The 16,920-nt window shown below is 45.3% G+C and overlaps 1 protein-coding gene across 2 annotated transcripts; it reads right to left on the bottom strand.

The window, feature by feature from the left end:
* Positions 1-216: 216 nt before the first annotated feature.
* ACKR3 (atypical chemokine receptor 3) lies at positions 217-14,942 on the bottom strand. 2 transcript variants are annotated; one of them, XM_081898120.1, is made up of 2 exons: positions 14,799-14,942; positions 217-2,067 (listed from the first exon to the last, which is right to left on the bottom strand). In XM_081898120.1, the coding sequence occupies exon 2, from the start codon at positions 2,038-2,040 to the stop codon at positions 946-948; it is 1,095 nt and encodes a 364-aa protein (XP_081754246.1). In that variant the 5' UTR covers positions 2,041-2,067; positions 14,799-14,942; the 3' UTR covers positions 217-945. The 2 variants fall into 2 exon arrangements, with proteins under 2 accessions (XP_081754246.1, XP_081754247.1); XM_081898121.1 differs by lacking the exon at positions 14,799-14,942 and adding an exon at positions 3,120-3,308.
* Positions 14,943-16,920: the final 1,978 nt, after the last annotated feature.

Raw genomic sequence — 16,920 nt, 5'->3', positions numbered from 1 at the left:
CCTTTTATTTCCAAAAGATACCTCTGGGAATCTCACGGGAAATCTCACAATCCCTCAGAAGAGGGATTGTCTACTGCTACCATGGTGCAGATGCTATTGGGAGGTAGACGCCACTGTCCCCCTCTAAAAAGAGTACCTGATTATTCTTCCTTTGCAGAAAGAAATGTAAAAATCACAAAGTAAATGTAAAATAAATAAATGAAATGCTACTCCTGCTTCGTTTTCAAATATATTTATTTTTTCAAAAAATAATTTACAAATAAGGAGATGGGACACTGAATGAAATAAGTGTGTGAGGGTTTTGAAACACATCTTTACACAGTAAGCACATGGTATAATGAGCATTATATTTTTTAAAAAAATCTAGATTACAACTATATTGCCACAAAAAAATTGCCAAGGCCATCTTAGAAGAGAAGAACATATATTTTTCATTTAACAATTGTTATAAGTACTACTCTTGCAACAGTAAACTGAATGGAATTCTAACATTAAAAGGACAGCATTCTATATTTGATGACAAGAAGCTTCAAACGCGTGATTAAATATATTTGATTTTCCAGTATAATTGCAAAAGCAAGAAAATAGAGGTCTGCTTTCTTTAAATACACACTGTAAAAATGCATACAGTGAGGTCAAGGTAGCTAGGGAAGGGGCTACCTGCTCCCCAAGTGGGGATATAATAAAATAAGGAACATCTTTACCACAAGATAGCTTTGTTTACTGTATATTTCCCTCCCACTCCCAATAGCATAACTGAACAGTGTGGACTAGCTAATGGCAGAAATAACACAAGAAAACATTTAAAATGCAGTATTTTGGTGGTACATGATTTGTTCCGAAAAAAAGCACAGTCATGTTTGTATTTGTATTTGTATTATATTAGGTCAAATTTATTGTCCAGCTAAAGACAGAGCACAGAAAAAGTCTCTTGCGAAGCTGTGATCATTTAGCATTTTGTTCCAGAGCAGAGTACTCCATTTCTGATACCCTGGAAGTATCGATTAGTTTGGTAAGGCCTGTTTTGGCCGAGTACTTAAAGATGAACGCCTTCATGAGCTCATACTTGTAGTTTCGGTTGATGAAGCTGTAGAGTATGGGGTTGACGCAGCAGTGAACCAGAGACAAGCACTGAGTGACATGAAGAGCCGCAAAGAGGAAGCTCTCCATGTGGCAGCTGAAGGGAAGGAAATGGAAGGTCAGCAACAAGTCAAGCAAGACCACGACGTGGTACGGCAGCCAGCAGACCAGAAACACAATGACATAGGAAAAAATTATTTTCCCATTGCTCTTCCTCTCTTGGTCACTAGAGGCAGATATGGCTCTTGCCAGGAGACAATAGAAAATGGCAATGATGGGGAAAGGAATGACAAAACCTAGAATGACAGAGCTCAGTTCCATGCTAGCCAGCCACTCCTTAGCATTCTCCTCCGGGTAGACAGGGCGGCAATAGGTCTCATTGTTGGAGGAAACGGTCTTCAGGTAGTGGGTATCGGGGATAGACACAAAGAAAGCAAAAAGCCAGACAAAGATGCAGATGCAGCGGCGGATCCTCTTCTTTTTAACACTGCTGGAGGTTGTGAAGCAGGCCACGGAGAGATATCGATCCACGCTCATGCATGCCAGGAAGAAGATGCTCCCATACAGATTGATGGAAAACACGAGGTGAGTGATCTTGCAAGTGATCTCTCCCATGTGCCACTGGCTGTGCTGAACAAGGGAGACCACCCAGACTGGAAGAGTGATGATCACACACAGGTCGGCAATGGCTAGATTGAAGATATAGAGATGAGTTTCGTAGCCAGTGGTTTTGGCTTGGAAGTTCATCCAGACAACCACAAAATTGGCCACTAAGCCTATCATAAATATAAATATATAAAAAATGGAGAGGGTGTAAAGCAGGGCATTTCTGTTGAGCATAGCTGGGCACGATAAGGAGTCCACAGTGATGCAGTCTCCACTGCCACAAGTCAAGTTGGTTTCAGTGAAATTCTCCCCTTCCACATGTTCAAATAGGGTTGGCAAATCAATGGTATTCATAGCTGGTCGATCTGGGATGGAGGCAGCCTAAGGCAAAACAAAGCAGCAAGAAGAGAAAGGATAAGCATCTTGGTTAACAAAAACAGCCATTTTTAAACAATTGCCTTCATCCCAAATAACCTGACCACCAGTCCAGAGACAATTTGTGCACTGAATGTTTTGGTTAAGCGGCATCTTACACGACACCCTTCAGATTTTAAACAAACTACCACCATTGCCATAAAAATATTCAGAAAACAGAAGAAAGGAAACATTGGCATTTTGTACACTTTTTCTTTAAGTGATAGTTCTGCTGCACTGCAGTCTCTGGCTGTAAGATATCAGGGTTAAATAACTGCTGGGTGTCTGTTATCTATAACTTAAATCATACAGCTCTCAATATAATCAATGTATCCTATCTGCTTACCCTAGTAGTTTCAATACTACAATTCTAGGCGAAAAGGTTAGCCTGCAATACTCAGGCTTCCCACTAGAATAAACCCATCAAAGTGCTTGAAAATTGCTGGCAAACACTGTCATCCCTTGCTTTAAAGGTAAAGGGACCCCTGACCATTAGGTCCAGTCATGGCCGACTCTGGCGTTGCGGCGCTCATCTCGCTTTACTGGCCGAGGGAGCCGGCATACAGCTTCCAGGTCATGACGCCAGCATGACTAAGCTGCTTCTGGCGAACCAGAGCAGCACACGGAAACATCGTTTACCTTCCCCATCAGAGTGGTACCTATTTATCTACTTGCACTTTGACGTGCTTTCGAACTGCTAGGTTGGCAGGAGAAGGGAACCGAGCAATGGGAGCTCACCCCGTAGCGGGGATTCGAACCGCCAACCTTCTGATCGGCAAGTCCTAGGCTCTGTGGTTTAACCCACAGCGCCACCTGCATCCCATCCCTTGCTTTAGAAAGCACTAAAATCAAATCTTGCTGGATGGGGCCATCAGTTTATAGTGTTCAAGGCGTTTACAATTTTAGTGGGATTTTTGATGAGGCTGCATAAAATTGAGAACTGTAGTGCAATGTTTGCCCAGTAAATCCCCAAACATTTTTTTTTCTAAATAACCTTGGAGAAAGACAGCAGTCTTTACATTAAGTCAAGTAGCGGTTTGGAATGCCATTAAGGGTGGCAAGACTGATGACAGACAGATCTGATCCATGACATTTTCAGTGGAAAGTTCTTCTGCATGAGTTGTGTAGACATGAAGAGGAGCTGGGCAAGACCACAGGTGTTCATTAGTGGAAGAAGAGGTGCCATTTATATTTCATTGTATGAGGCATCATCGTGCCTTGGGTTGGCCCTAAGCAATTTGAAAAGGCAAAAGTTACTGCTTCAGAATTTGATATCTACCTACCGCAACAGCATTTTGATTTTCCACACCCTTTACCACATTTATTATGAGGTGATGGTGGCAGCAATTATTTAATGCATTTATCTTGGGTTCTCTTGGCACAGACTGAATGGTTTGACAAAATGCTTTTTTACAGTATTAGGATGTTCCTTTCCACACAAAGAAGTTGTGAGAGCGAATGATAAGAAGGAACGCCTTTTCTGGATACAAGTACAAATTTAGAGAACCCAGTTATGTGACTGTTCTCACTACTTGCCCAAGGTAAAATACACTAGTAAGAAGGGCAATGCCTGGAGGTTCTTTCCCCACAGATTATAGTCAAAAACTACTGAAAAACGATTGATAAAATTATTCAAATTTATGTAGCACTTTCAAAAACTATTTGTGCTGGTGATTATTAGAACATTCTGCAGCAACTATATTCATAGACCAATTGCACACTTTGTGAAAAAGTACTCACACTTGCTTCTCCCAAATTTGCAGGCAGTTAATTTCACTGGGTGACCCTGTGCAATAGTGTTTTGATGAAGACCAGATTGGTTTTTATAGAGTTGGTCTTCCTTTCCATATCATTTATCAATGATAAAACTTTTTTTTTACTTTGATTGCTTTTCTGACATTTATATCCCACCATTCCTCCATGATGCAGCTAGTGGACTCACAGCTGTCCATGGAGGCGCAGGTCAATTCTGTGTCCAGGGCAGCTGTCTACCAACTCCACCTGGTACGCAGGCTGAGACCCTCCCTACCTGCGGACTGTCTTGCCAGAGTGGTGCATGCTCTAGTTATCTCCTGCTTGGACTACTGCAATGTGCTCTATGTGGGGCTACCTTTGAATGTGACCACAACTAATCCAGAATGCGGCAGCTAGACTGGTGACGGGGAGTGGCCACCGAGACCACATAACACCGGTCTACATTGGCTCCCAGTATGTTTCCAAGCACAATTCAAAGTGTAGGTGTTGACCTTTAAAGCCCTAAACGGCCTCGGTCCAGTATATCTGAAGGAGCGTCTCCACCCCCATCATTCTACCCGGACACTGAGGTCCAGCGCCGAGGGCCTTCTGGCGGTTCCCTCATTGTGAGAAGCAAAGCTACAGGGAACCAGGCAGAGGGCCTTCTCGCTAGTGGAACCCGCCCTGTGGAATGCCCTCCCACCAGATGTCAAAGAGAATAATAACTATCAGACTTTCAGAAGACATCTGAAGGCAGCCCTCTTTAGGGAAGCTTTTAATGTTTAACAGACCACTGTATTTTAATACTTTGTTGGAAGCCGCCCAGAGTGGCTGGGGAAACCTGGCCAGATGGGCGGGGTATAAATAATAAATTCTATTATTCTATTCTATTCTATTCTATTCCACATCCAGGCAGGTGCAGCCTTTATTTGTCTCAGAGACCTCAGGCTTCCCACTCCTCCTTGATGCCAGTATGGAGCTTATATAAATCTTCCTCCACAATTGGGGGGGGGGGTTGAGAAAAAACCGGGGGGGCAGGTTCTCCACCCCTCCTGCCCTGTATGGCGAGTGATACACCACTTGCACTGCAATCTTAAGTCTGACTTCTTGAGAAAGGCAGACTTTCCCCCACAACACACTGTTTTTAGCTAAACTCCACTTGCTGAAATATAGGTTTTAATATGCACATAGTCTTCTAAATATGAGTATATTGTACGTAGATTGTCATGATGCAGTGGTGTGGCTTGCTCATTTTTCTAGAAAAATGTGCATAAACGTTATGGATTAGGCAGAAATTCAATAGGTGAAGCTTTTTCACAGAACAGAGGGACAGTGGTGGTGTTTTATGTAGTCAGAAGTGGAAAGGATTACTGTGAAGGCTGGAAGTATAGGAGAAAGTGAGGAACAGGGAAGTACCACTGAGAGCTAAATATGTAAAGAAAGAGAAAGACTTACAATTGAGACTTCTCCAGAATGCTTGGCATTTCTTTCAAATTTCTAAGCATTTAGAATAAAACTAACTGAATCTCACTGCTATAAATATATTGGAACTGAGAGATCTGAAGCAGCAGTTATTACGAGAATCAGTCAGGATGAGAAATGGCTAAAAGCCTTCAGAAACTGCTCTTTTCTGATTTAACAATGGTTTTTATCTTTGAGCAACTCCAGCAGGTTGTCTTATCCCCTTGTAATCATTTACATTGGCTCAGAAGAGTTCTGAAAATTTAAACTCATGGCACTGAAACCAGAATCCAGCCCTTCTCCTTCGTTCATCTCAGATCTCCTTTTGTGGCCAGTCTCTGTGCTGCTATCAGACGGTGGTGGCAACAGACCTAGCAAAACCTAGAGAGATGCTGAATGGCTCCAAGGAGCGCTAGTGCAGTGGTGCCCTCTGGGTGGCGCTGTGCCAACATGAGAGCAAGCGCCTCATGACCCCCAAGCTCAAAGACAGAAGGCGACCATTTCTTCACACCAGATCTCACTGCATTCCAGGCATGTGTGCCCAGACACAGAGGCAAAGATGTACAGTTGGGTGCCTTTCTGGCCTTGTGGCACAATCACAATTTTGAGCCTAGTTTGAGTGGGGGTGGTAAAACTATCTCCAGCCAGGTGTATTTCAGTTCCTCAGGTAGGTGGACATGCCACGCCCCCTCTCCACCTAGCAACTTTCCTCACTGGCAGCAGTTTCATCAAACAAACTGCTCTCCAAACTCAGGATAGTTTAATGTATTATGGGATGCATGAGTCGCTGAGGAGTGCATGGTATTCTAGGATCTGGAATGTGCCTACACACAGAGAGAGATGCTGTGATTTGTGCTCCTTAGAGCTTTTCGAAAGAATGCCTGCCACTTACGCATCAGAATGCGGAAACTGGCCTGTGGGGCAGTGTTAATTTGATTTAGCAAGCAGTTACATGTGGAAGCCAAGAAAGTACTTATCTGGCAGCCTCCTTTTATGAACATCTCAGAGCTCCCTCTTCCCCATTAAACATCACCATCGTAATGGAAAGTCTGGCAAGATGGCCAAGGCGTGCTTCTGCAGACCGACCAAAGACCAAATGAAATCAGCAACACTGGATAAAGCATCTTCCTCATAGCATCAGGAAGGACTGAATCTGCAGCCATCAAGAGACTGCTTTGGGAATGCATGCTGTGGACAACTGAAGCAAAAGAGAAGTCTTCTGAACAGAGGAGGGCAGTGAAAAATTGTGGGCAGCTCAGATGTGGTTATGTAGGAGGTACAAAACCATGACCAGCTGCTTTCTTTTACTCCCTGCCACAATTCAGTTAGTTATAATGAGAAACGGCCCTCATATTGTCAAGGTAAGGCATGGAGCTGGAAACTCAACCCTCTCCTCCTAGGGGTAGAACCACGGCTTCCTTCCATCCACCTAAGAAGGAAGCGGCTAATAGGAGCTATGCCTTGTCGATCTCAAGATTGGAGTATTGGAGTGCCCTCTACGTGGTATGGCTTGTGAAGAGAGTTTGAAAACTGCACCTGGTCCAGAATATGGCAGCATCACCCAAGTTACCCACGTCACAATGGTGGACGCATGTTACATCTGCCCTTAAAATACTACACTGACTACCGGTCAGGTTGCAGGCACACTTAGAAGCAATATGGTCTGCTTTGCTTTTTAAAACCTTTCAGGTTCTAATTCAGCCTTTCTCAACCTTGGGCCCCCAGTTGTTGGACAACAACTCCCATAATCCCTATCTGGCAAGGCCATTGGTCAGGGGTGATGGGAGTTGTAGTCCAACATTATCGGGGAACCCAAGGTTCAGAAAGGCTTCTCTGAATTGTCAGGATCAAGGTGTCTGAATGAACACCTTATCTTCTATCTCCCCCCAATTTGCAAGGAACACCCCATTCAGAATGCCCTGGTCATTAGTGAAAAGCACAGGATATTCTTTGTGGTTGTTTTCTCCCCTTCTAAAAAGGCCAATCCAGTCAATTCCTTTTCATCTTTCGAAAGATCCTGGGGTGTGAGGCTGATGAACTGAAGTTCTTTTTATTAATCTGCTGGTTGGACAAATCTATGGATTAATAGTGTTTCTACAGACGTTGAATTTTAAGATGCAATTTAAATGCCCAGCCCAACTGCTTCACTAATTCTAGGGTGTACAAGGTGGAGCAGCTGTTTATTTCCAAAACACCAACAAACCTATGCCCCACAATTGTCCATTCCAAGTTCTTTCTCTTTCTCTTTCTCTTTCTCTCTCCTGCTCCTCCACAAGCTGCTGTGTTATTGGATAAGAGAGAGAACAGGATCAGAAAGGGACCAACTCTGCACAGATTTGCTCTTTTTGTCTTATCTTTATGTAAGTGTTTTGAATCTTTCACTGTAAGCTGACCTGATAAGGCAAATTTTAATACAAAAAGTAAAAATAAAGAGAAGTTGGGTTCTCCATTGTCCTTCCTGAGGACCAAACTAGAAACACGATGGTAGCAAATCTGTTGTTTAAACCCAGAGCTCCCACCATCAGGAAGAAGCTATATTTTAGCAGCAAAGGGGTTGCATGCGTGGAGAAGAGGGTAGCCCTCCTCCATACAAGGTCTGTCCTCCAAAAATCACCTTCTCCACTGCTGAGATCCAGTACAGAAAGTGTACTCAGTTAGGTGAAAAGGCAAATTTAGCCACGGGTTCTATACCTTCTCCCATTGTGCTTCTTTAGCCTACCTCCACCGAAACCTCTTTATCTGAGCATAAAGCTCATAGATCTACCATGTCACACCTAGTTTGACCCTAACACAATCTGATTTATCTTTCTTTACTGAGATTTTTCACAAGACAGACAAACATCCACACATCATTGAGGCTCAGGACCCTGGACAGATGCCACAGAGCTCATCCATCTTCACAACAAAGACTCACCCACTTCTCTTTGATTTGAGGTAATCCCTTGTTTGTTCATGTCACCAACCCCTGCAATATATTTTAATCCCACTCTTATTGTTGTCAAATGGTGTTTAACAAGATATTAATACAGAGCGCATGTGTGTTTGCGTGTGTGCCTGCAAATGTTAAAACTGTACGCTTTTTCAGAGAAAGGAACACTGATTGCCTTGGCAAAGCAAGATTGGTTTTAGTACAACTACTCAGAATATACTGCCCTCTACTGAAAAAATATATATATCAGAAATTCTGGTACAACCTCTGCAAGATTTGTAGGTTTCTTTCATTTTAAAAACAATCAACAGACATATCACCATGTGCAGAGGCAGATCTGGGGGTTGGCCAGCTTGGCCACCACCAAAGGCACAGGCCCGGCAGGGAAGGGGACACAAAAATCAAGCCTCTTCCCTCTGGCTTGGAGTGGCTGCCTACTCCCTGGCTGCCCCGCCACGGCTCTGGGTGGCTTTGATAGGCACACAGGCACTTATGGGCGGCTCGGTGGAGGAATCCGGTCACTGGCATGGGCCATCTCAGCAGCCCTCCAGGGCTCCCTCCCAAGAGAAAGGCAATGAAAAGCAACACTTTAGAGTTTCTTGTCCATGGTCTCTCCTGGCTTCAGAGGCGCCAGTACATCTCCTTGCCAAGGGCACAAGGGATGTGGAGGGAGCACAAATACACCTCCTTGCCAGCGGTGCAAGGGAGCTTAGGTACATCTCTGACAAGTGTGCAAAAGGCTTCTCAGAATTTTGCACTTTATTTGTGGGCAGAAACTTTGGGATATAGGAGAAGTGCATTTCATGACATTTATCCAGGGAAACATAGATTCCTCTTTTTAGGAAGACATAAATACCTCTTTTTATGAGTGCTTCTGGTTACGCACGCTTCAGGTTATGAATACCGCTAACCCGAAAGTAGTTGCTCCTGGTTGCGAACTTTGCCCTAGGATGCGAGCAGAAGTCGCGCAGCGGGAGGCGCCATTAGCGAAAGCGCGCCTCAGGATAAGAACGGTTTCAACTTAAGAATGGACCTCTGGAACAAATTAAGTTCGTAACCAGAGGTACCACTGTATCAGTAAACAAACATGTGGCTATCAGGGAATCAGGCCATCTTCCTCATATTTCATAAAAACAGACAGAGGAGGCCTCACACAAACAATATAGTTTAAAATACATGTTTCCCAAGGGAATAAAAAGAGTCCAAATTTTGTCATGAAACTACCCACGTTACCTGCTTGCACCACCAATGTCACTTAGTTCTCTACATCCCTGTTCATCCCTGCTAACTGCTTCTGCTGCCGCTGATTTGGACATCTAATGGCATGTCCATGGGGCAGAGATGCAGTATTTCTATGCATTCAACTTGTGTTGATACTAAAAAAAAATTAAGTTATACCAACAAGAAAATCTTATTAGCAAGAAAAAAAACCATGTCATTTACAACCACACGACTCAGAGAAGCTGGAACTCATTTGAGGAGAGTTTCCCAAACTTGGGTCTCCAGCTGTTTTTGGACTACAGCTCCCAACATCCCTAGCTAGCAGGACCATCGGTCAGGGATCATGGGAACTGTAGTCCAAAAACAGCTGGAGACCCAAGTTTGGGAAACCCTGCTTTAGAGCTATAACCAATTCCTCCCCCTCCCCCCAAAATAAAATAAGTTTCTAATCCTCATTGTTAAGTTTTTAAGAGAGAAAGTTTATTAGTATCCTACCCTTTCACTAGGAAGCTAAAGAAGGGAATCCTTAAGTTACCCAGGTGGCCTCCCATCCAGGTACTGAATGGGTCCAAACCTGCTTAGCTTCAACAAGGTTGACTTTTAGACTGTAGCCCTGGGACTTCTATACCTTGGGAGGGCTTTCAGTTACTACCCTTCCTATCTCTTCTCCTCTGACATTCAGCGCACAAACAATGCAAGCAACTTGCACAATTGGAGTGCAGTATTCAACTTGTGTAAATGAAGGAAATCAACACATTTATTTAGCCTATTCATCAAAGGGGTTCATCATATCTATTTTAAATTGTCTAGATGTATCTTACCCATTACTTTCCTAATACTAACTAGCTAGTAAAATAATTTATTTGCTTTAAAGAATTAAGTTACTACTAATACTCTACAATCTGTAAGGAGTGAGTGGAAAAGAAGGGGTGAGTGGAAAAGAAGTTTTAATCATGCTTAAACTAGAAAATAAAATGTAGTTTTACTTGCTTATATGCAGGATTCTGGCATGTTTGCTTTGACTTGCCTTAATCAGCTTACTGCAGCTGACAGTACTGGCTTATCACCACAATGGAAATAGAAACTGAAAAAGGAATCTCCTGACTGAGTCAAGCACATTAAAAGTAACTTGGTTTAATGTTGTGGAATCAACAGCTCATTACACTTTAACTGTCCCACTAAAAGCATCACATTCCAACTAATGCAATGAGAATTTCAGTGTGAATTTTAAGCAAATGTTTTCAAAAAGGAGCTCAGATTGATCAAGGGTAGTGCTAGATCAACACGGTGAAATCAACAATTGGGTGAGTTACTATTCTCTGGCAAAAGCCATGCCCCTCCTCTCTGCAATGGGATAGAATAACAGCCCATGAAAGAAAAGGATTTAAGCTGATTGTAGGCTTTGTGGCCCCCTGCCAGTGCTCACCCCAGAATAGCAAGGGAGTCTAGCCCAGTGTGCCAGCTGAAATGTAAAACAAAGCAATCTTGACTGTTTGTTAATGAATGGCTCTGAGGTCCTACCGCATGCCAGTCAGAAGTCTCCCAGGACAGGCTCAAGAAACTGTGCTGCCCAGTCTACTTTTATTCTGCAGCCACCTCCATGTTTGTGTGGCAAGACCCTATGATGCTATTTAGATGCTTGCATGCCAACAATGCGCAGCCCCAGCCAGAAAAGTGATATGCTCAAATCGCCACGGGGATTAGCTGTTGATATTGAAGATCAGGGACAGCCATATCCAAAGACAATTGCAGTAGAAGACCCGCCTGGCTATTGTCTGGGCTTGTTCCAGTAAGCAGAGCTGGGGGGTCTCAGTCCTCTGGCCAGGGAGACCAGAGCTATTCTGCCCCTTACTCTCGATTTAGAAGGGCAGCGAGAATGGCAGGCTGGGTAACTGTTGTAAGGCTGCACTTAAAGGAACTGCAGGTGGGTTGGATGACAGAGAAATAAGGTTTCTGAAACAGTCCACATCTGGAATCATAGCAGGAAAACAAAGATCTATACAGTCTTCCCTGTTAGTCATTCATCCTCTTCATACATAAAACACCAAGTCCTCCCAGGCTCTTGATTTTCCAGCTCGCCCCTTCCTTTTCCTTTGCCCCAGAAAGAATTTGATTCTGTGAGAGGATGTTTGCTGCCGTAACCAAATCACACAGCCAAATAGCTCCCCTTGTGCCCTTTGCCTTCAAGAAGCAAAGCATGATGGAGTTAAACCACACTCATTTGTTACTGCATAGCTGCAAATTTACTTTTAACATGGCCTTTGGCATTTTGGAATTAATATGCAGAACCCAATTCTGCAAACTTCAAGTCATTCTGCACATTATGGATAATGAGGTGGTAAAATTCAGACTGCAGGATGGGTTCTTATTTTGAATGTTTCCCATGTAAAAAAAGTCCTACCTTACACATCAAGGGCTGGGGCTGGGCAAGTCTTTATCCCAATGGCACTACTTTTCTAAACGAAGTGTTTTTTTAAGAGAGGGAGCTTTAAAAAATACAGAACTACACTTGCCATCCGAAATGACACAGTCCAGAATTCTGCCATGTCAGCCTATCATTTCATTCTGCATAAGGAGTGGAATACTGAGCCTATAGTGTTCCTATTACACATATCTCTCTCTCTCTCTCTCTCTCTCTCACACACACACACACACACACACACACCTACCTGATTCCACACAACATTTATTATGGTTAATATTAAAACAAAGACAAAATTTCTTATTTTATTGGCATAACTTCTGTTGGTCTTGAAAATCTGAAATCTTTAGTCTATCCACTGTTGAAGGGCTTTTAAAATATTCAATAATATTTTCAGAGCGACTTGATGTTCTTTGTCTACAACTGTTAAAAGCAAAACTCTGGAAGTATTTCTAAGAATCCACCTGACTGCCATCCCAAGCCAGAACCACCAAGTCCAGTCCATCCAAGTGTAAGAACAGGATCTGAACAATTGGATTAAGGGAATTAAAAGCAGCTCAGTGTGAGGTCAAACACATCACTCACTTTTATTAAGCATGCCTGAAAAACAGTAGTCCAATGCCCTAAAGAATCACCTCAAACAGACATGATAAAGGAGCTGTAGGAAAAAAATTGCAGCCTCTTCTACATCAGATGGTCTTATTTGTGTTGTTAAGGCTGGGTGCAAACATATGCAGTGTATCTGAAAAACAGACATGAAAGTTGCTCTCTATTTTCTCAACCACCCACAGAACGTCTTAGCTAAATATTCTGAAGTTCTCATTTTCTTTAGCTCCTCTTCCACAAGCTCACAAAGCTGTCCTGCCAACAGCTCCCCAACTTTGATTCTGTGACTGAGATCAAGCAAACCAACTGGGCATGAACCCAACTTAATACCATTTTACACCTTCAAAACTAGGCAGACAATATTAGATGGCATGCGATATTGGAAGACATATATAGGCAATGCTGCTACCTATTAATAAAGTCAATTAAAATAACAGCACGGCTCCTTTCTTTCTGTCTGCTGAAGTATATCAGCCTGTTCAAAGAAAAATGATTCCTTGTGGAAAGTGTCTTTGTGGTACACTTTGCTTCTTCCCCCATCTAACCACGTGACTCTTCCTACCTAACGTCTGCTCTGTTTAGTCAAAAGTTGACAGAAAAAGAACATTTAACAGCTTATTTAACAAAACAGTGGCAAACACACAGAAACATCTGAAATGTGCAAGGCAAGGGAGGAGTCCCTTTCTCTTTTTAAAGAAAACTTGTTCCTGGAACCCTTTGGCAATGAATCAGACCTTCTGCTGGTGGAAAATCCAGGGAAGAGAAACACAGGCCTCTTTGCACAACTCTTTGTCACTTTCCCCTGCAAGTCTGAGACTCAACGGCAACATCTAAACTTACAAACAAACAAAAAGTTGCCATAGCCTTGAAACTTTGCAGAATAAAATATTCTTGGGAAAGCCCACTAATACTTTCAGAGGATCATAAAACTTTTAATGAGGCACTCTGACTTTTTTCTTTTAACCCTCATTATCCTGCTTTTAGCAACTAAACAGAGTAACTTTACAACTCCTCGTTACTGCTGAAAGTTACAGGGTGGCTGTTTATTGCCCATCCCCTGAATGCTTGTCAGCGAAGGAGCTCCGCTAGACTGCCTGACCCCAAGAAATGACAACAACAACACAAAAGCAGCTCTTCTTTCTCTAGGGGTGTTTAACTTCCTATTGAAACAGGGATACGCATACAAAGGAGCAGGTGACAAGTTCTCTTGCTTTTCAAAGTGTGGCTTTGTGAAACTTCTGCAATGTGATCCTAGAATCATTGACTCACAGAATTGTAGAGTTGGAAGCGACCCCAGGGGTCATCTAGTCCAACCTCCTGCAGTGCAGGAATCTCAGCTAAAACATCCATGACAGATGGCCCTCCAAGCTCTGCTAAAATACTTCCAAGGAAGGAGAGCCCACCAACTCCTTGGGTGAGTCTGTTCCGCTGTCAAACAGCTCCTACTATCAGAAATTTCATCCTGATGTTTAGTCGCAATCTCCTTTCTTGTAACTTGAAGTTGTTGGTTTCAGTCCTACCATCCTAAGTATGTTTGCTCAGGGTAAATGAGACTTACTTCTCTAATGCCTGTGCTTAGGAGTGCAGTCCTCATACAGATTCCTGTGATGTGGCCAAAGCATTTCCCCTTGATGTAAATCTCCTTTGTTAACTGGCCTGACTAGCACTGGGGATCACAAGCACTGACTGTCGCCCGCAGCCCATTTCTGCTGAGAGTCCCTTGACATGTGCAATGTCCTCCCAAAACACCACAGTGCATTTGATGTCCCCAAGGACATGTGGTCAGCATTGTAGCTCTGCAGGCTGATGCCCTGCACGCTTACTCAGAAGTAAGCCTCACTTTCTTCAGTGTGCATGGTAGTGCCACCTGGGTCCCTCTCAATAGGGCTACAGGCTGCAATTCCAGGCACTTCCTTCTTATTTCTGATCTGCCCCCCTGACCCACCCAAAATCATGCATTTGGAAATGGACGTGCAGCCCAAGTGCTGCAACTCGCTTGGAGATCAGGCTGCCCGAAGGAAGATGCCCGCCCCGGGACGCCATCCATCCGCTCTGGCGGCGCAGCGACGAGGGCGACGCCGATCCCCGGAGAGGAGCGCCGCGGGAAGAAGCGCGGCTCCGCTTCTGCCCTCCTGCCTGGCCACGCGCCCTTCGGGGGCCGGAGCCGCGCTCGGCTCCGCAGACGGAGAAGCGACCTCGCTCGCCGCCGCCGCCGCGCACAAAGACATTCCGGGCCGCTGGCCGGCGCCGAACAAAGAAGCCTGGCGGCGGGACGAGCCCGGGCAAGCCGCCCTCCCTTCCCTTCCCTTCCCTTCCCTTCCCTACCTCGCCGTCTCCGCGCGCCTCGCTCGTCCTCTCGGGGCGCCGCTTGCCAGGCACTGCGCTCTCGGGCCGCCGGCCGCGCCGCTTATATCGGTGCGTGCGGGGCTGGGCCGGGGCGCGCGCGGCGGGAAGGCGCCTCTAGGGGGCAGCTCGGCCCACGGGCCGCCCCACAGCCCCGAGGGGGCCGGCTCGCCCCGCGCCCGCCCCGCCCCGCCCCGCGCCCTCCCTCCCTCCTTCCCTCCGCGGAGCTGCGCGCGGGCCGAGGGCACCTGCATCCTGCGAAACCCGCGCGCAACAAAAAAGCGAGCAGCGCGCCCGCGCGGCTCCTCGCAGCCTCTCGGCGCGATCCTTGCAAGAGGGGGAGGCGCCCCGCACGGTCTTCTTTGTCACTGGAGGGAAAGCGGCGCGTCTGCAAATCCTAAATCCTCCTGCCCTGAGCAGGATTCCGGTCCTTTCAACTCCGCGGGTCTGGTTTTCCCATCCAAAGGCAGCCTTAGGATCGCGTTTCGCAACGTGCGCTCGTCCGGAAGGCTGCAATTTTCATTTGCAAGTCGTTCTCAGTAAGCGGAACTTGGAGCGGCAGCTGCTTCCCCAAAGCAGAGTGGAAACTCTTCGCGGCTCCGGAACATTTCACTTGGTTCAAAGCACTTGGCGTACTTTTTAATCGGTCACCCTCAGTAGCGTAGCGTGGGTTGTCAGCACCCGGGGAAAGGCAAGTAATTTGCGCCCCCTAACCCGTGGATTTGCGCCCCCTAACCCGTGGATTTGCGCCCCCTAACCCGTGGATTTGTGCCCCCTAACCCGTGGATTTGCGCCTCCTAACCCTAACCCCCAGATGTTGCGGCCGGCCCCCCCTGCACCCCCCACGCTACGCCACTGGTCACCCTTACGACAAACAGGTCAAGTAGATCCTTATTATTGCTCCCGCCACGTTACAGAGACAGAGCATTGTACCGAAGGTGAGTCCGTGGCAGAAATAAGATTCTAACAGATCAATATCTGACATGATGGTATAAAAGAGTGACAAATCAGGCAGGTGCTCTTGGAGGGCCTTAATCATAGCTGTCAACTTTTCCCTTTTCTTGCGAGGAATCCTATTCGGAATAAGGGAATTTCCCTTTAAAAAAGGAAAACGTTGACAGCTATGGCCTTAACAATGCCATTTCTCCCATTTTTATTTCCACGACTCCAGGCTGCTGTTACTATCATTTATTTTTATTATTTTATTTCATTTGTTATCTTGCCCAAGGCAAGCAGCTATTCGGTTCACTTGAATGAATACGTGTACATTTCCCACATGAAACAAATAGCAGGTAGCAGTGGGGTGTTAAATCAGGAAAACTGCATGTCTGAATGCACCACCCACACCCCGCTCCAAATTACAACATTGATCCATGAGTGCCAGTGGTGCCAGGTGCCAATTTGGACTGGGGGCCCAACAGCAGGGGGAGCCAAGGAAAATGCAGCCACACACACGGAGGCAGTCAGATGGGTTGGTGGGGCAGTGCCCCCTTTGCTCTAACAGACAAACCTCCACTGCTGCTTTGATCTGTTGGAAACTAAACCAACACGTTTCCTTGGGCACTTAGCTGCTATGCCACCCCAGCTCTCAAGGTATGTCAAGGTTCTGGTGAGGTGGGGGGAAGAATGCTCTCCCAACACCGCCAGAAATTGGCTCAGAAGATCAAACCGATCCATTCTTAAGGAAATCAGCCCTGAGTGCTCACTGGAAAGACAGATTGTGAAGCTGAGACTCCAATACTTTGGCCACCTCATGAGAAGAGAAGACTCCCTGGAAAAGACCCTGATGTTAGGAAAGATGGAGGGCACAAGGAGAAGGGGGTGACAGAGGACGAGATGGGTGGACAGTGTCTTCGAAGCTACCAGCATGAGTTTGACCAAACTGTGGGAGGCAGTGGAAGACAGGAGTGCCTGGCGTGCTCTGGTCCAGGGGGTCATGAAGAGCCGGACATGACTAAACGGATAAACAACAACAATGCAATCAAACACATAGTTGAAGATCCAGTTGCCACCCTCTGATACTAATAATAAATATTCTTTTTCCAGTAATTAGAAAGCAGAAAGTCTGCCAGAGAAGTGCTGGAGGACAAAGGTGCAAAGGAGA

The sequence above is a fragment of the Podarcis melisellensis genome, assembly GCF_964234715.1.
Source record: "Podarcis melisellensis genome assembly, chromosome: 1".
NCBI classification, from domain to species: Eukaryota; Metazoa; Chordata; class Lepidosauria; order Squamata; family Lacertidae; genus Podarcis; species Podarcis melisellensis.
Note: the sequence above shows the minus strand (reverse complement) of the source record. Positions and strands in the feature narration are given on the sequence as shown.